This window comes from Myotis myotis, unplaced genomic scaffold, assembly GCF_014108235.1.
Source record: "Myotis myotis isolate mMyoMyo1 unplaced genomic scaffold, mMyoMyo1.p scaffold_m19_p_7, whole genome shotgun sequence".
Lineage (NCBI taxonomy): Eukaryota > Metazoa > Chordata > Mammalia > Chiroptera > Vespertilionidae > Myotis > Myotis myotis.
The window spans coordinates 39,133,739-39,153,557 of NW_023416379.1; the positions used below are offsets into that span (position 1 = coordinate 39,133,739).

General features: G+C 42.5%; 1 protein-coding gene across 2 annotated transcripts in view; it reads right to left on the reverse strand.

Moving 5' to 3' along the window:
• Positions 1-15,993, reverse strand: part of LOC118660448 (sine oculis binding protein homolog) — a 160,430-nt gene extending 144,437 nt beyond the window's left edge. For both annotated transcript variants that reach the window (XM_036317903.1, XM_036317902.1), the window contains exons 1-2: positions 15,371-15,993; positions 1,617-1,755 (exon numbers count right to left, since the gene is read on the reverse strand). In XM_036317903.1, the coding sequence (XP_036173796.1) occupies positions 1,617-1,755; positions 15,371-15,466 (235 nt within the window). In that variant the 5' untranslated portion in view covers positions 15,467-15,993. The remainder of the gene's footprint in view (positions 1-1,616; positions 1,756-15,370) is intronic.
• Between the last annotated feature and the right edge of the window lie 3,826 nt (positions 15,994-19,819).

The window sequence follows — 19,819 nt, forward strand, 5'->3', positions numbered from 1 at the left end:
ATGGGCTCCTTTATAAGTTGCCCCGCTATGATAGCTAACATCCCAATTGCATCATGATGATGAATTTTAGCACTGTAAAAGCCCATAGAAAATTGAGAGGCAATTAACCTTTTCCATGTACAAAGTGATGTATAGCAGGCATCGCTCTCTGTCTACTGGGGGAAAGCTGAAAAAGTGCCCCATCCACCCAGCACTGTAACTAGGTCCCAGTGTATTATAAACTTGGTCCATAATATAATCAAAAGAAAAACAAATGATTAGGAACAAAACTGTTGTTGCACAGGATAGACCCATTAAATTAACTCATTAATATCAATTAAAAATGAAAATAAAGAAAACTTACAACAATATGAACTTGGTGAATTTTATCTTTGCATGTCAATCATTTAAAAAACAAACAAACACCTTAACCATAGAAAACAACTTTGCCCCTTTAGTCACATATCCTGGTACTCCTATTCCACAGAGAGAAAGATAATTACCTAGACCAAGTATTTTATGAGATATTAGTTTATAGAATATGAACTCATAACTTGTATTTTTCATTTACAAGTGAAATTGATACTATTGCCATAACATGATGTGTACAATTTCATAGAAAGCTTAACATAAAATTTGTCACGTACATTCAATTCGACATGCCTGCAGGACAGCTCATTTATAGTTCGTGGCTTGGCATATAAGAAGGAAAAGTGCTATTTTAGAGACTGGAAACAAAATGCATGAACAGGTAGTTTATGCCAATAGATTCGGAATGCAATGCAAATACTAATCAAATTGCCAATGACAACACACAATTAGTTTTACCCACATTTTATTAAAGTTCCTCAAATTGCTTCTTCACATATTCTTCTTCTTTTCCTGGACATTGCTTCCAAATTTAGGTTCATAAGTTCAGTATCCATAAAACACCTCCTGATGGCCCTAAGCTCCCTCATGATGAGACATCTGGTACTGCTACCACCAGCAGAATCAGTGTTAATTCAACTCTGTCAAGCCTCTAATTTCCACTCTTTGGCTGGGCTTTAAGGAACTTCTTATAGAATAATACACGATCCAACCATCTACTATGTTCTTACTCTTCTACCTACCCTACCCACAGGTATTGGGGATATGGGAAGGGTAAAAACTTCAAACACGAAACAGAAATAGGGCTTTCCTTTAGAATTCCCACCAAAAAAAATGGGGGGTTCGGGGGAATTACCAAAGTAACCATCATACTCTCTTGCATCTGAAAATCTAAACCTAGCATCTCACGTCACAGAAAGCACCAGTCTCCAACAAGTCATATATCAAAGGGCTTAGAAAAGCAGGAGAAGTTAGCAAACATTATCCCTTTCTATACATTTGTGGGCAGGACTAGAGCACTCAAGGTTCCTAGCCCTTGTCTAGCTAGCTCTCCCGTTGCTGGAAGGAGATCAAGTTGTGTCTACCTTTGTTTTATGTTGTGCTCTTACATTCCGTGGAATTCTGCTTATGGGAAACACCACTGGGGATGTGCGTGTAAATCAACCATTGGCATAATCAACAAAATGAGTCCCAAAGCAGCTCAATTCTGGCAAGTTGAGATAGTTAATCCTTCTTGGCATGAGCACAGGCACATTAAATGTCATTACCTTTGAGAACAGAAATGTGCTGCCGGCTCTCTCCATCTGTAGGGTAGCTCCTGAATTCAATATCTTCACCATCTTTCAATTCAACCTTATCATAGCCATACCAGCCAAGGAGTTCATTCATGGTGTTTTCTGCAAAGTTCTGAAAGAGAAGCATAAGCTACTTATTTATATAATTAATAACTATTTGAAAAGAATGCATAAATCAAATTCCATTTGCACTACCCGTTTACTACCAGCCTCTACCCACCTCCCCTAGGGGCATGTTCATTTTTCAAATCCTGTTCAAAATTGTAATGCATTTAAATCTCAGGATGACACATCAAATTATGACAGGCCTTCAGACATTTGCAATTTAAAGATAATAAGAAAAAGGGTATTAATTTTGCTTACAAACAAACACAATTTTAGCATCTTCCTCTGCAAAGTGTATACCACACTAATACAAAAATATTGAAAGGTATAGCACAAAAACAGCTAAAAAAATTTTTGAAAATGAAAACAACTAAATGACCTTTTGTGGTTCAGATTAATGTAAGTTAGAATTGCTTTCTAATTCATCTCAGATAAAGCAAAACCTCAGCAAAGAAATTATTTAATTGTCAACACTACCACACAGAAAGCTAAATAGGCCACAAGGTTCTCCGTTTATTTTAATGAATAAAGAAAAATTTTATTAATAGCGACACTGAGTGACAAGGGTTTCCCTTTTTTTACTTTCTCTTTTCAAGAGTATTCTTTAAAAATAAATGCATAATTTGCTTTATCAATTTCATTAGTGACAGATTCTTCCTCCATGAAATCAAAGGACAGGGTGATTGTCTTTTGACATGTAATATAAAAGTACCAAATAACTCTAACATTTCCAGTCAACCCAAATTTTGGATAATGTCTGAAAACTTTCTGAGTTATAAATTAATATCTAAATATAAGGTGCTGATGTTAGTATAGAGATCAAAGTGTGAAAATAATGGATCTACTTGGACAGATTTAAAGCCTTCATATCAGGTGACTATGTTTTATGAATTTGTCAGCTGCTAGATCTGGAAGCAACATGTGAGACTGTGTTTGTTAATGATCTTAATGGGCCTTAAAGAATCTCTATCCAGGGAAACAGAGAGATATTGGTTGATGGGTACAAACTTCCAGTTATAAGATTTAAAAGTTTGGGGATATAATTTACAGCATAATGATTATAGCTAATAATACTGTTTCACATACTTGAATATTGCTAAGAGAGTAGATCTTACATGTTCTGACCACAAAAAGAAATGTTAAACTATGTGACAGATGTAGGTAGTAGCTTATGTTATAGTGGTAATAATTTTGAAATACATAAATGTATCAAATCAACCCCTGTACACCTTAAACTTACACAGTTATGTGTCAATTATAACTCAATAAAGCTGGAAAACATTTTTAAAATAAAAAGAAGGAATCTACATTACAGAATAAGAGTTTAATAAATGTTTATTGAATGAATTTTTAAAAGCATCTCTATATGACAAGGCAGCCTGAGCCTCCTAGTCTGAGCTAGAAATCTGTATATTCTAACCTTCTCTGTCTTTTCAAAGTCATTTCTCATTCTCCCTAGAAGCTATCATTTCTGCATTACACAGGGATGTATAATTTATATACCTGAAACAAAGAACCCAGGCTAAACCAAAGTGCTCATAGGCTCAATGTGTGAGTTCCATGTTCTCTTCAATTTCACAACTGGGCCCTGACCGGTTTGGCTCAGTGGATAGAGCGTCAGCCTGCAGACTGAAGGATCCCGGGTTCGATTCCAGTCAGGGGTATGTACCTTGGTTACAGGCATATCCCCAGTGGGGGGCGTGCAGGAGGCAGCTGATCGATGTTCCTCTCTCACTGATGTTTCTAACTCTCTATCCCACTCCCTTCCTCACTGTAAAAAATCAATAAAATATATTTTTTTAAAAATTTTCACAACTGGATTTCAGCAGAGGTTGTATTATTTTAAAAAAATGATATTACACTACTGACTCCACAAAAACAAACCTGGCATTTCAAACCAACCACAGGATGCTAGATTTTTTTTTTGCTTTAGTACTCACTTAAGCTTAGAGCTCCAACTGGGTCAACCTGTGATGGTACAGCGCACAAGCAATTAAAAAAAAAATCTAGCCAGATTGATTCAGGGTTACCATCCGTGAGGCCAACAGTCATCCGTATCAAGCTCCAGTGAGGCATTTATTCTCCCTGATGGCTGGTCATGTCCACATTAAATAGACATTCCTTTCATGAATGCACAAAGATGATATGATCGATATGTACAATAAGCTCAGCAACTTCTGGAATACCACTGAGGAGGACTCAGCTAAATGCTGCTCTGCTCAATCAAAAGTGATCTCTTTAATGAGGCATCAGTCTCCCCTAACACCCGATTTCTTTCACTGAGCTCAGTGCCTGGACTGGACAATGACAGTCCCTAAGCACACAGACCCAGGTCCTCCATTAGTGGTCTGACAGCAGAAATCTCCAAGGATAAGGATTACACCTTGCATCAAAAAAACAAGTCCAACAGTTTTAAAAGCCAAGTTCAAGCCATCCTATTGGTCTATGTGGGCTATTTGCCCCAATCTCTCAGAGAACTGTGCCAAGACAGAAACTCTTCTGCATAGTAACTCCTGGCCACCATATCCAATTTTTTAGACCATTTGTATTTGGGCACCTCTCTCTCCAATTCTGCCGAACCTCTGAAGTGACACAAAGGCTACAGATGCATAATTCATGGAGCAACTTCCCAGTCAGCATGTAGATGTGTTTGTTTTAGTTGAGCTGCAAATCCATTCAGTCCTTCAGAACCAATCCCAGGGATGAAATCCAGAAGTTTCACACATTTAGATACAAACTAAAACCTCTACTGGATTATTAACACCAAATTCATATTATTTGGGCATCTTAACTGTATCACTTAGTTTATGGTTTGTGCTGAAAACTCAGACACTTCGTGAATCAATATGAACTTGATCTATTCCATGATATTCAAGTTACTATAAATATCAGTGAAAATACACTCTAAAACAGTGATGGCGAACCTATGACACGCGTGTCAGAGGTGACACGCGAACTCATTTTTTTGGTTGATTTTTCTTTGTTAAATGGCATTTAAATATATAAAATAAATATCAAAAATATAAATCTTTGTTTTACTATGGTTGCAAATATCAAAAAATTTCTATATGTGACATGGCACCAGAGTTAAGTTAGGGTTTTTCAAAATGCTGACACGCCGAGCTCAAAAGGTTCACCATCACTGCTCTAAAACATTCCCTTTCTTATCATAGAAGAGAAAATAAACTCCTTAATGTTTCAATATGTGATTTCAAAAGTAGAAAACAAAAGGTTTATAAAGCCTCAAGCCATAAATCTCAAACCTTTCATGACAGGAGGAACAAGACTTTCATTGAAAGGAGAGGAAAACAAACACCAAAGGTTCCTTTTAGTGTAAGCACACAAAATAAACTATTACCTCTGACTTACACACTATTGTATTAAGAAAGTGGTCCTGCCCTGGCCAGGGGGCTCAGTTGGTTGAAGCGTTGTCCCATACACCAAAATGTTGTGGGTTCAAAACCCAGGGCACATACCTGGGTTTCCAGTGTGACCTCTAGTCAGGCATGTACAGGAGGCAACCGATAGATGTCTCTCTCTCTCTCTCTCTCTCTCTCTCTCTCTCTCTCTCTCTCTCTCTCCCCCCTCCTCCCTCCCCTCCCTCTCTTCTTCTCTTCCTCTCTCCCTCTCTCCCTCTCTCCCTTCCTTTCTCTCTAAAATCAATTAAGACATGTCCTATGGTTGGTTAGAGCATCATCCCAATAAGCCAAGGTTGGGGGTTTGATCCCTATTCAGGGCATACACAAAAATCAACCAATGAATGCATAAGTAAGTGGAACAATAAATTATGCCTCTCTCTCTCTCTCTCTCTCTCTCTCTCTCTCTCTTAAAAAACAAAACAAAAAAAAGAAGAAAGAAATAAGGAAAGCAAAGAACCCCAAGGAATAAATAACTTAAAATTTTTAATTTCTAGGTAGAATTTGATGCCAGACGTCATATGGACTCATTATGGTGCTAAACCAAAGGAAATGTAATATACTTTTGTAGTTATCATCCAAGAAACATAACATATTCTAGAAGAAATGAATTGAATGTTTATGGCCCATAAGGGGTTTAAGCCCTTCTGCCAGAGAGTTCCAACAGCCATTTTTTCAACATTTTTTGTATTGTTATCCTTTACAAAAAAAAAAAAAAAATCTATTAAAAGAATTATTCTTTTCCTACATAAGGCTATGTCAGTTATGTTTTTTTAAGGTGAAAAATAAAAGTGATAACAGTTAAAGTACAGAGATTCTGAGGTAAGGATATTCAACAATAAGAGAAGCTACTGTACTAAGGGAGACTATAAACTTTGCTTCCCCCTTAATCTTCACCCACCATTTGCCCTGGAGACTTAGAATAGCAAACTGAAGGAGAGTCTCTGAAAGTCTTTCCAGGGTCTGAGATTTTGTGAAACCAAAGAACTTCTACTTATATGAGAAATGAAATACCTTTTGCAAAGAAATATAATTATAGTGATCACACATCATAAATTTTACTGAACAGCCACTATTTCAGATATTTTATCATTGCTCCCATAAACCATCAAAATGTGCCAGAAATTTCAATATCCTGGCATCTGACTCACATTTTGCAGACTGCCTCTCGCCCTTGGAAGTGGCACAAAAATCCTCTCTCATACCATGTGGTCCAATTTGGGTTTGGAAAATAGGTCACTATAATTATAATGATAATGTCTAACACTCTTATAGCACTTTATAGTGTTTCCACATCCCCTAAAAGTCTCCTGTTCCTTTCAATAACCCTATGAATTAGGTATTTGATTTCCACAATAAACTTTTGGTGAACCTATGTAACATCCTCATTTTACAACAGAAATGAAAGCATCCAGAAGGTAAATGACAGGCATAAGAGGTCACCCAGCAAAGTCAGGATGAAAATACAGATTCTTATACCAGGCCTCTTTCTGTTGTAACTTCTGTAAGGTCCAATGTGTCAGCAATCCCAAAGAAGCTACCTGCTTGGACCAAAGAGTTGCAAAGAAATCATCCCATTGGATGTCAATATCACATAAATACAGCTTTCAAGCCAGGGCACATCTACCTCTGTTAAAACTTCACTTTCTTTCAGATTTGATCATTGGGCCCTACTCTCCTTAATTATTTGTGCTGTTGAAATGGGGGGTGCTCAAATTTTATAATTAAAATTTAACCTTCTCACTTGACAATTTTTTGACATCACATCTGACCCTAATTGCTTTGCACGCCTCTTACTCCCGTACCTCTTCCTCACCCTTTCCAGTCTCTCTCTCTCACCACCAGGACTCCTAAGGTAAGAAGACAACCCTAACATTTAGTCTGAAAGCATAATCTCTTCCCAGAATTAAAAAAAAAAAAAAAAAGAATCACAGAAAGAGGGTGGAAAGGCAGGAAAATTTACTATTTCTCCACTCCTCTGAGTTCTTTATATACTGGCAAACTTTATTTTTGTCAGAACTGAATCCCCAGGACATTAATTAGACACTGTCGTTATTCAACTGGAAGTACTGCAAGTTCAATCTAATGATTTTCAATTGAACATTTTACCAATAAAGAGTTGGCTTCAAGGCACTTTGAAAATAACAATTATTACAAATTCTCAAAATACCTCTGAAGCACAAGTATTTCAAGGTCTTCCAAAAGGACTAATGATTTTATTTTTAAAACAGCAAGCAGATTTTAAAATATACATAAGTATCACTGATTTCTTTCATCCCAGGCCTTGCATAACTGAATGTCAATGTGTTTTCAACTTTGTACCCTATCCTACCCAAGAGAGCAGAAAGCTTTCAAAGAGCTCCCGATGACTCACTGAAATAAAGAAAACGCCATGTCCTCCCTCTCCCCACAAACATAATTCCCATTTTCCCTCCAACTTCCAGTTCTTTTTATTTCTAATCCTCACCTGAGGATATCTTTTCATCAATTTTTAGATCATTCACTTGCCTCCTGGGGGCATCCCCATGGGGGTTCGAACTCACAACTTGTGTATGTGCCCTGTCCAGGAATCAAACCCACAACCTTTCAGTGTTATGGGGATGATGTTCCAACCAACTGAACCACCCAGCCAGGGCCCAACTTCCAGTTCTAATAAAAGATGTCATCTATCCCAAATACACTAAAAGTTACTTGAAGGCAAAAACCTTTTATTTCATTTTATTCCTCACCTAGCACCATGCCTAGCATTTAGAATGTACTCAAGAAATGTGCTAATCTGTTTGAATGCATTCACAAATATTTTAAAAATGTATAAGTACAGAGAAATAATCAAACAAAATTTTTAAAAACTGATTCTAAAAATAAATATTTGTACCTTAAAAATGTATAATATCCGGTGTTAATGAGCACTCTCCTAGTATTGGGAATTGAAGTTGATACAACATTTAGAAAAGGTAATTTGACTCTATGCATTGAAAGTCTTAAAAATGTACATACCCCTTGATTCAGCAATATTATGTCTAGTCATTATAGAAACTAGTCTAAGGAAATAAGTATAAAAATATGCAATGTTCAGGAACACTTATCTCAGTGTTATATTTCTTAGAAGCATACTATAATGCCAAACAATAATAATTTGGTAAATACATTATAGCTTAGTCATGGAATGAATAACATAGAATACTATTTTATTAGTAAAATATATTCTGTAGATACATTTTTACTGCCATAAAAGATATGAACAATATATTAAGTTTTAAAAGGAAGGTTAGTACAACATAAGATCATTTTGTTTTTTAAAAATAACTATATATTATACATAGATAAGGGCATGAAAAGATGTACATCAAAATGTTGACAGTAATTGTGTCTGGGTGGGAAAATTATAGGTGTGTTTTTTTTAACTTATTTGTATTGCTTATTTTACTATTTCTGTCATGTCCATGTATTATTTTTGTAAAAATAAAAAGTTTTAATTAAAAATTAACAGTCTTCTCATAGACAACCACGTCAGCCAAATTCACAATCCTAATGACAACAGAGGATCTGCCAGCTATATTACTTAACTTCAAAACATTCTGAAATACATCACCCAAGAAAGTGGGGCATATGAGAAATACTTTCAAAGGAAAAGGGAACCCCAATCCTGAACAATTTTACAAGGTGGGGAAAAAATGTGAATATCTCACTAGCTAAGGTTATTAACAATAGCATTGTGGTTGTTTTTGGAAAGTGTTTTATCTCCCTTTTTACCTCCATGTGTACTCACTTCTGAGGTAGACTTCTATTAAGAGTCATTGGACTCGCTAATTGAGATTCAAATAGGAGGTGGGGAAAGGATCTGCAAAAAAGAGAGAGACCGTCTTCTTTTTGTAGAAAGCAGGCACTGAACTTGATTAGAAGGCAGCACCTAGCTCTATACCCAGGTCTGGTCTAGGGCTGAATCTAAATCATCTCTGTTGATACAGATCAAGTGGATGGACTTTATTTTATGGTTCTGCCAAGAAGGTGGGAGGTAAAATTTAAACAGTGCAAAAGAAATATTGGAAGAGCCCATTAGAGATTACAAAGTAGTTCCACATTCATGATCCCACTAGATCAGATGGTATCCTAAGGACCAGCCACTCTCCACAGATGACCCTTAGAGGGTCATGCGCACGCATGATTTAACAAGGGCAGCCAGGTCTGCCTTCCTGATGCAGACTTTACCCACTGAGCCCTGCTGGTTGTGCCTGAGCTGCACCATTTTAGCTTGAAATCCTTTGAAGATGGCCACTGCGTTCCATTTGGATCATTCTGCAGCATGGTTCTCAGCCACAACACAATTGTTACAATGCGATTCTATGAGCAGAGGGCACATCACGACACTAGAATCTAACCCCGGCCTCCAGCAGGCCTGGAGAGAAAGTCTGGTTCTCCTACTGATATATTCTGAATGGGATGGTTGTACATGGTAATTGGCATATGAAACCAAACTTGTGTGCTTCCACATATAAAATCCATGTTGTTTTATTGTCTTCTTGTAACACAGAGCAGACACTTACATCCTCACATTTTAATCTTTGGCCAGGACAGCAATTATCCTAGAAAGGTCAAACAAATGCTGTGAAATTGTGAAGAGCAGCCCCCGGGCTAATATTGTGGCAGGCATGGCAGGTGTGCAGCTGTGTGCAGCTGTGTCCTGTCACAGCTGCAGAACTGCCCTAAAAATCGCCAAGACTTGTTACATTGTTTTCCTGACTGTGCCAAAGCCTCTGGTCCTAAAGCAGGACAGAGTTCCACAGCCCTTTGGTTACACAAGAGATATTAACACCCATCAGTCTACACATCCTAAAATATATCAAAATCTCACTCACCCCAGGCTTTCATGTCTGTTTACATGTTTCAACTGGCACCAGCAAAAGCAAAGTACTCTAGTTTTTTCTCATTTTAGGAAAATATTCAATAATCTTATTAGCTCGAGAGTGCAAGTGTGGCTGACTTCCCACACCACAAGAGGAAGTTTTAGACTTCAGAGATTTTTATATGACCCACCTTCTACTACTTCCAATAATATTTTTCAAAAGAAGTAAAAAGACTTAATAAAAAGAACTCTTCCTTAGAAGATATAAAAAGTCTGGTCCCCCTGACAAGACATTATAGTTCCCTAGAACTCTCCCTTTTCAGATAGTCACTTGCACTCACTGATATTTACGCTTTTTGAGGTTCTGTTGGTTTTTTTGGTTTTGTTTTTGTTTTTTGGGTTTTTTTTGTTTTTTTTTTGTTTTTTACTTTCCTTTACAAACTCTGTTGCCTCTTGGTTTCTGGAAGTCTGTCTTTCACACAAGGAGAGTAGGGCTTGGCTTCTCAGAGCGGTGCTTGGCAGGCACAGAGGCAGGAAACGCAGAAGGGAATGAGTCTGTCAGACTCATTTTCTTCTAGTTCAAATGTTTATTTCAGATTTGGGAGGAAGTGGAGTGGTTCCTTTCCATTTCCTCGTCTCTGGAACCTGCGAGTTGTATAAGGCTTGGAGAATCTCTCTCACCACACATCATACTCACAAGTTCACAGATGGAGACTCTTCAGAAAACCTCCAGTTAACAGAGCAGAATTCACAGATCTCATGCCCTTCCGGGACCATCTCTCATGGGCTTAGGACTGGAGCATTGAGCTAGAAGACTGAAAGCAATGCAGAGAACAGGGCTGGTGGGCTCAGGAACACCCTATTCCAGCTCCCAAGGGGCAAGGACTGGGACGAATGTCTCGACTGACATCTGAGGCGGAGAGGTATGACATCATTTGTGAATGCCCCAGTGTGATCTGGTCCTGAGCCCACTTTCTAGGTTCCTGAGACTTACCGGGTCTGACACCAGGATGGTGTTTCAACAGCAAAACTTAAAATATACATGTTTTAGTAATGAACTGATTTCAACCCACGATAACTTTTCTAATCCATACTCTGATTTCTCCCCCCCTCCCTTTTTTTTTGTAAAGCCAAGCTATTTACCTCACTACACTCACCAGCTCAGCTCTGCAACTTGTTTTATCATCTACGCAATTGACACAGTTCATTTTTAATGCCAAATGGAGACCATCAGAAACCAAACTAGAAAATCTTGTGGTGAGTTTACTACTAAACTCTAACAGATGTGACTGACTCTAACTGTAGGCATCAGGACTGACGCATAATTTTAGGTACAAATTACTTACTGAGAATATTTATAGACAGAAAACTTCTTCAGCAAAAAAGAAGACCCTAGACATTTAACACAGATTATCTTGTAGTTTAGCAATTGATAAAGTAGCCAAACATTGTAAATGCATTAATTATGGTTTGTTTAGGAAAGTTCCCAGGGCAGAGTGCTTGATCTAATCATGTTGTTTTGCCAAAGAGTTTTAAAAGGTAAAAGCCAACTCAGTATCTTTACTCATAGTATAGATTTTCTAGTTGCATTACTGTTTGATAACCACTGATTATGTTCCCTAAGATCTATGTGCACAAAATACATACCTTTAAGTGAACTCTATTTACACTTACGCATCTATATACATTTACACATCCAATAGTAACAAACTAGTTTTTATATTACAACGACCATGCTCTGGATGAACTCCTAAAACAAATTAACCCTTCCATATGTCAGAATTCCCTCCTAACATGCATTTATTATGATACTCATGAGTTGACAGTATAACGAAGACATATTACATTAGATACAATCACAATATTCAATTTTGAAACCAAAAGTAGTCAAAATATAGATCACATTTTTTTCAAATTTCCTTTGTTGGCCACTAATTAAATAAGGCATACTAATTGCACGTACAGTAATGAGTCTTTTTAATCAATTAAAAAACCCAGGATGAAAGGAGGAAGAAGAAAAGGAAAGATAAAGAGTCATTGTAAAGGTCATAATGAGACAAACATTTCTGCTTGAAGATGTTGTCACTAAAGTTACACTCTAAGCTAGCTATGCCAAGTCATGTACTTCTCATACACAAAATTATATTGTATCAAATTTAAATTTGTTACAACTGCCATGTACATTAAACCAGTGATAAGGAATATGTAACTCAATATCTGATCTAGTGAAACAGCAACCAATATTAGCTCCCAGCCACATGAAGACAATCTCCAATGCCATTACTGGTGTCAGCTAAACCTCAGCCAGTTTGTCTTCTCCGGCCGTTTTCAAATACGTTTGTGACTATCTCAATTAGGAAACCTTGAAGGAAGTCTCTATGAGGAGGTAATTTTGTTGCTCATTCTTGGTGCCCTGCATTGGCTGTACTTAAAATAGACACTTGTACCAATGTCCTTTCTATTACCCGAAGGGGAAAAAAATCACATACACTCCAGTCCTTTTTCTTTCAGCTTGCAGAGAGGCAACTTGATCCAACCAGTGTTGAAACCTGAGTAGGTCACTGTACACCATGATAAAATTCCCTAATCCCTGAGCCAAATCTCCCTAAGGGGGGCCTCCTCCTGATCCTCCACTTCCCAGGCTGACTTTTCCATTCGCTCTCTCCTCTTTCCCCCTTTCATTTCCCCTACCTTCAAGCCTTGATATGTGATCCTGGTGGGGGCTCAAGTTTCCGTTTTTACAGCTTAGGCCGTGCTAGCTGTATACATTCCTTTCTTTCTGCCGGGCAGTGATTACTTACCAGGGCTTAGTTTACACTGGTCCAGATGAAAGCCGTTCAGATGAAGGCAAACACAGCCAGGCAGCTCCAGCGGCACCGATATGAAGCTGCACAAGGCCACATTGTGTTCTCGGTGACATTTTGTTGCACATATTTTTATGCAGGGCAACCAACTTGTTATGTTACTCTACACTTCTTATGGAGGGGTACTAATACCATGACGTTTGGGGATGGGTTTTATTGATGTGGTTATTACTCTTAAAAACGGAAAAATTTTAATGAGTTCGAAATAACCCTTTCACCTTTTGTCTTTGAAAAATCACTTTTAAAATGAGGACTTTTAGTGCTATTATATTAGAGGAATGCCTACTGAACAATTCCACTAGGAATGGGATTTCATGACTCCCTGGCATGGTGTGCTTTGACAAGACTGAAGATTTCGGCCAGGGGTCTCTGACACATTGTTCCAAACCAGAGAGAAAACACCATGCTACAGGCAACTGAACTCTTTGCTGGGTGGAACTTTTCATTTACTGCGACTATGGGTTGAAACAATAAGGATTAAAACTTCAAATAGGAGGTGGTGATTTAAAAGAAAAATAACATTTTCAAAAAGGAAATTCTGTGCACGGAGGTTAATTCCATACTTAGTCCTGCAGCACTGGCTAAAAACTGTGTAATTTTTCCCTTCACACAATGTTGTTTTTGTTTCTTCCTCACCAGTTCAGACAAACATCTGTTATACTGTAGAAGGACAACTATCTCCCAAACCACGGAGTGCACCCGCAGCCAAAGTCAACAACGCGAGCCCCAAGCATCGAGCACAGTCAGCCTTTATATCCAGCCGGGATAACATTTCACATGTTTTGATTAAAATTAGCTAATTTGTAATTCTAGAACCTATGAAACTTAAAAGCTGCCATCCATATAGATCACATTAGGCAGTGTTTTAAAGGGCCAGTGCACACTCATTTCCTGGTTACTTCACCTCTCTCCTCTTCCTCCACCCCCAATTTAAAATGAAATGGGAAAGTAATCTGGAAACGCAGGAAGGGTAAGTGAGGAAGAATGGTTACGGTAGATTGTTTGAATTCCAGCCCCTTTGGAGGACAACTCCTACTGGTCTCTCTCTTACACACACTCTTGGAATCAATGGTGGTTTCCATCCCAAAGAATGGCCCTGATTTCCAAGGCAAATCTTCCTTAACTCTCTTACTTCCCACAGCTGCACCTCATACTTCCAAGCACTAAGTTCCTCACCCAGAAAATAAGAGCCTTAAGTTCAAAATTTGGAGTGTATGGAAATTTCCTGGGGGCGTACATATAGGATATATTATCCATGTGTCCCTCTCAGAGCGTGGGCTTCATACAAGGCACTCTCATAGAATATGTTTGTTCTAAAGAAGAAAACATCAAAATGCGATAAATTCAACTCAGTTGCGTGCCATTTTCATTCGGTTTGTCCTTTAAATACAAACTTAACCAACCTCAGCAAGTCAGTTGGCAGTGTTAAGGAGTCTATGCAGAAGATGGAGACCTAAGACAGCTGCAGGATGAAAACTAAGGTCCCCCCACCCCCCCAAATCTGCTACTTGTGTGTAACTCAAAGAAAAATAGGTAAATAAAATAATCTTTTCTAAATCAGGAGAGACTCCTGTAATCACAGAATAAACCCCTCGCCGGGCAAAAGCTGCAACTTCATAGAAAATAAGGGGGTGGGGGGCCCACGAGGGTCTAGAGCTGCGAGGCGCTCTGGTGCCATCGCTCCAACGGGAACAGCTGGAGCACCAGGCGGCCGCGCTGGCCACCTCTGGAGCACCGCTGGCCTGGCGCGGAGCCCGGCCTCGCCGAGCGGACTCGGGGCTGGCCTGTGCGAACAATGGGCAGGGGCCCCGCAGGCCGCCCCTCCGACAGCTATCTTTCGGCAGGGCTGGCCCGGGTCTGCTGAACTGGGGAGTGGAGCGTGCAGAGGCGCGGGAGCGAGAGCGGCGGAGGCAGCCTCGAGAGAGGAGCGGGCAGGGGCGGGCGAGGCGAGCCGGACGTCAAAACGGTACCCAGACCCGCGCCGCCCGGCCCGCGACTCTCCCGGGCACTGACAGCCCCTTTACGCCGCTCAGCTGGCTCCTCGGGGGGAGCGGGGTCGGGTAGCGGGGAGGGGAACCGGGGAGACGGGGGAATGGAGCGCTCCCGGGTGCCTCGGCCCGGCAGCTCCTAACTTTGGAGGGACCAAGACGCGGAAAAAGCTACACCGCCGACTAGCAAAGCCTCTTGGCCGTGCCCACCGCCACTTGGGCCGCCGGACGCCTCCCCCTGGAACGCGCCGGTACCAACCTGGGGTTTACACGGTTAAAGAGTGTGTGGTTCTCCGGCCGCCCCCACCCCCACCAAATCGGAGGTAGGCAAACCCCGAGGATGCCGCCCGCGAGTTGGCCTCCGTTCTGCACCTGGACGAGCAGCGGAGGCGTCCAGGGCATCCTACCGGAACTGACAAGCGCTCCCCTGTACCCCCAAACCCATACAACGGCCCGAAGGGAGCGGGCGGGAGAAAGAGCGCGGTCGCTCCGGCCCCGAGTCCCAACATACCTTCATTTCCTCGTTGATCTCCCTCTTCACAGGGTGAGCCGGCTTCCTGCTCCTTTTACTTTCCGGAGGTCTCCCTTCTTTCTCCATTTCTGCCATGTTTTTGTGTCTGGTTTCTGCGGAGATGAAATGGCTGCTGCCGCCGCCGGCGGTGGCGGTGGCGGTGGCGGTGGCGGTGGCGGAGGTGGTGCTGATGGTGGCAACGCTGGCGGAGGTAGCGGTGTCGGCGGGGCTGGGCCGGGAGGGGGAGGGAAGGCAGGCGCCGGGGAAGCGGGGTCTCTTCTAGCGGCGGAGGACGTCAGAGGCTGTCAGAGGGGAAGGAGGCTCGAGGAGTCTCGGGGATGCCGCCGCCGCCGCCGCTCCTGCTCCCGCTGCCGCCGCCGCCGCCGCCAACGCCGCCGCTGCCCCTGCCGCCGCCGCTCCCGCTGCCGCCCCGGCCGCCGCCGCCGCCGCCGGGCTGCATCCTCGGTGCCCCGTGGAGTCGTCAGCCATCTTCCGTCGCTCTGTCCGTCGGCATGGGCGAGGGGGGCGAGGGCCGGGCGCGGAGAGAGCTGCTCTGGGTGTGCGTGCGTGGATGTGTGTGCGCCCCGGAGAGCGCGCCAGCCCCGGAGCCCGGAGCCTCCCGCGAGCCGAGCCGGGGGGCGGGCCGGGGGCCGGTGTGCGGAGGGGGGAGGGAGGGAGCAGGACAGGGAGGGGCGGAGGGAGGGGAAGGTGGGGGGCCTAGGACAGCCCCCAGCTCCCGAGCGGGCGTGGCTTCCACCGCCGCTGAGTCCGCCGTGGCTGCGCGGCTCCGGGGGCTGCTCACGGCCGCCCGGCACCTCCGCGGCGCCCCTCGCGGCCGCTACCCCTGCGCGGCGACCCCCGGGCCGGCTTCGACCCCGGGCGTTCCCCTACGCTCCGCGCTGTGGGTGGGGTGGCCGTTCCAGAAGCGGCTGAGAAAAAATGAATGGGGGTGAAGGGAGGAGGGTGAGCGGTGGGAGGGCGTGGGGTCCCGAGGTCGCCATGCCAGCGACCCGCCTTCCTAAGCCGGGGCAAGGCCGACTGAGCTTGCCGCCCAATGGCAGGGCCGGGGCCCGGGAAGGAAACCACAGTCCTGACCTCCCCGCAGCTGCCAGAATAGGGGGTCCCCCTGAGAGGCACCTTAGGGCACCCTCGGTGCACGTGAGGGCTGGCGGCCCCTTGGAGAGGTCCGGCACCCTGCTCGGCTGGTCCCCAACGCGACGCGGGCTACACGGTCGCGCCTGCAAGAAAGCTTTTGCCTCTCAATGAACCATCAGGAGCAGGACACCTGGGCATTCAGCCTCTTCCTTTTTCTTCTTTTCCCTCGTGTGTGTGTGTGTGTGTGTGTGTGTGCGCGCGCGCGCGTGTGTGTGTGTGTGTGTGTGTGTGTACACGCGCACACACACACACATACACACACACACTTGTCTCAGCTTTACCCTGTCCGGGTGCCCTGGGTTTAAGCCCCCAAATTGCGTGCTTCTGTGAGCGCAGGGACCCTCGTAGGACCAAGTGCTCTCCAGGAGCCGGGACGCCGCGCCACGCCCCGGGGGATGCTCCCCACTCCTCCCGGTTGCGCTCGGTCCTTGGGACTTCTCTTCGCGCACCCGCTCTTCCGAGCCTCGCTCTCTTCCCGGGCCCTCGCGCCCCCTCGTTGGCCCCTAGGGCCAAGGCTGGATTGTGCGCGTCCCTCTCTGGCTCGAGGCGTTGGCACGACGGTCTGATGGGGCTTCGGTGAGACGCGCAGCCCTGAACCCCACACACGCTGCGGAGGACACGCCTACGTTCAGGCTTCGCTTTCCCTCGCCGCGACACTTGGCAGTTACCTGACAATGCGATGTGGGGGTGTCCATTGTTCCGCCGCTTGTTATTGTGGAGTGTTGCTCATGTCAGTGGTGGAACTTAAAATTACACATTTTTTTTTAACTTAAGAGATAGAATGAATTCGTTGTGGGGGGTATGTGTTAGCTTTCCGTTAAAATCCCAGTTTGGCCTGTCAAACGAGGCTCATTCTGGGTGTTACTTTGTCTAATTTGCATCTTAGCATTCTTTTGTTTCTTGAACGTCAAATTAGAGATATCTGGGTGTGTACTTCGGGATCCCGGTCTCGAGAAACTCTTACCAGTAGAAATGTTAAAAATTCTGGGCGGCTATCCAGGACACCGAAAAGCCAAGAGAATAGGACTGGTGAGGTTCCAGGGAGCGCTCGGCGGTACAGCATTCCCTATTCCCTATCAAAGATTTTTCCAGTCGCTCCCGAGAACGTACCCAGGTATGCACAGGTGGTGAGCCCAAGCCCTCTGACCCGGTCCCAAAGCCTGCTGTTGCCCACAGCGAACCTAAGACACCCGCGCAGCAAGGAGCCCAAGCCTGTTTGCCCTAACTCTACTCCACCCCCGGCCCCTACTGGACCTATGATAACACCAGTGTGTGAGCCTGGGTGTGTTTCACAGTGAGGAATACCATCCAATGCTGTTACCGGAAGAGAGAGAAGACGGGGAAGTCTTTGGTGGTTTTCAGTCTGAATTTCATAAAAAAAAAAAAATCTGATAAATAATATGTGGGTTAGAATTAGTTTGTTTTCTCAGTTTTATCGTCTTGGTCTTTAATGAGAAGTAGTGAGAAAACTTTTTATGGACTTTTGAATATTCTAAAATTCAGCCTACGTTGTAAATTGTACACCAAGAGAAGCTTTTTGCCTTCTGGAAACATATTTAAGTCCCCCCATTTCCTTTGGTGCCAGAACCATTACAATTGATTCACTGTTGGTCAGTTCATATCAAATAACAAGTTATATACCCCATGTCCTAAGATACAGTTTCACAAGTTAAGAATAAAATAAACAGAAAAGGTGAACTGTAGCCCAGAGTTATATTTAGAGGCAGCTATACTTCCTTTAAAGAAAAGTACTTACTCTGCAATGTTTCAGGCATTGAATTTTTAAAAAATGATATTCACAGGCATATATCCTCCAGAAAACGGATGTGAGAACCTTGTGTTAGAATCCACAATGGATATCTTCAGTGACAGAATAAAAGCTCCTAAAGTATATGTGAGGAAACTTTTAGTCTAGAATGAACTTCAGAACTAATGATTTTTATACCTTGTTAGTGACAAGGTGTAGATTTCTTCAAACATACTATAGATGAAATCAATTATAAAAAGTGTTGTTGCTGTATGAATTTGGACATACCATAAGGCCAATAATGTTCCCTATATAGCATCATAGTGTCCGTAAGAGTGTGACATTATGTGGATAGAAACATTCATACATATCTCAGAAGAGCTACTCTTTTGCTACTATGATTTACCATTAGACTCCCCACCAGCGTTCCCTCTCTCTCTCCCCTCTCTCTCTCTCTCTCTCTCTCTCTCTCTCTCTCTCTCTCTCACACACACACACACACACACACACACACACACACACACCCCTCTGGACATAGAAAAGGTTTTCAATTTCCCCTTTACCATCCTATCAGTCATCAAAATGGGTAAGGACTGACCTTTTATACATTCCTCCGGTATATTTTTGTGACTTCACTTACTCATCAAGACTACTCTGATATTTATTCTAACCTGGTTTATCTAGAAAATGCACCAGGGAATACCTAACTCAGAGGCCCAGTCCTCAAACCTAAGGTAAGGAATTAATAAGTATTAGCTGATTGATTAGTATGACATGGCAACAAACTTACAAAGAGGTTTTCCTGTCTGTTGTCTGAAATTAAAGTTGATTTTGAGTGTTTTGTGATCTAACCAAACATGGGACTAAAATATGTGGAATAGTTACTATGCTGAACTCATTATATATTATCTCATATAATATTCACAGAATCCTATGAGACAGCTTCACATATGAAGAAAATAAGGTTTACACAAGCTAAGTTTGCTAAGTCACAAGCTAGTAAGTATTGGGATTTGAACCCATCTTTCTGTCCAACTCTCGATTTGGAGTTCTTGACACTATGCTAACCTGTTTTAATGAATTCATTTTAACAATCTGTATTTTATTACAGGTTCACGTTTTTCATATTTTAACATTTCAGAGACTGTGATGCATCTTATAATTAATTCTTACAATTATAAATAACAGCTTCTTTTCTCTCAATGTATAAAATAATAGTACATTTTCCAACCAGTGGTATATTTTGGTTATGTCAGGTTATACTGTAAAAGCAAATCATTAGAAAATCTCAGGGACTCAAAACAACAAAGGTTTCTAATCCTTGCTCACACAAAGCCTGTTGTGTAACTCTCCAGAGCAGGGGTCCTCCATGTGATGGCTTGACATTGCACCTCCATACCATTATGTTCTTCTGCAGCCACTACTACAGGAGAAGGTAGAGCCCCAGAGAATCTCACACCAGCAACTGAATGCACCATCCTGTCTGTGACGTCACTTCTGTCTCCAGTCCTAGTTAGTCATATGGCTGTGCCCAATGGCTAGGGAGG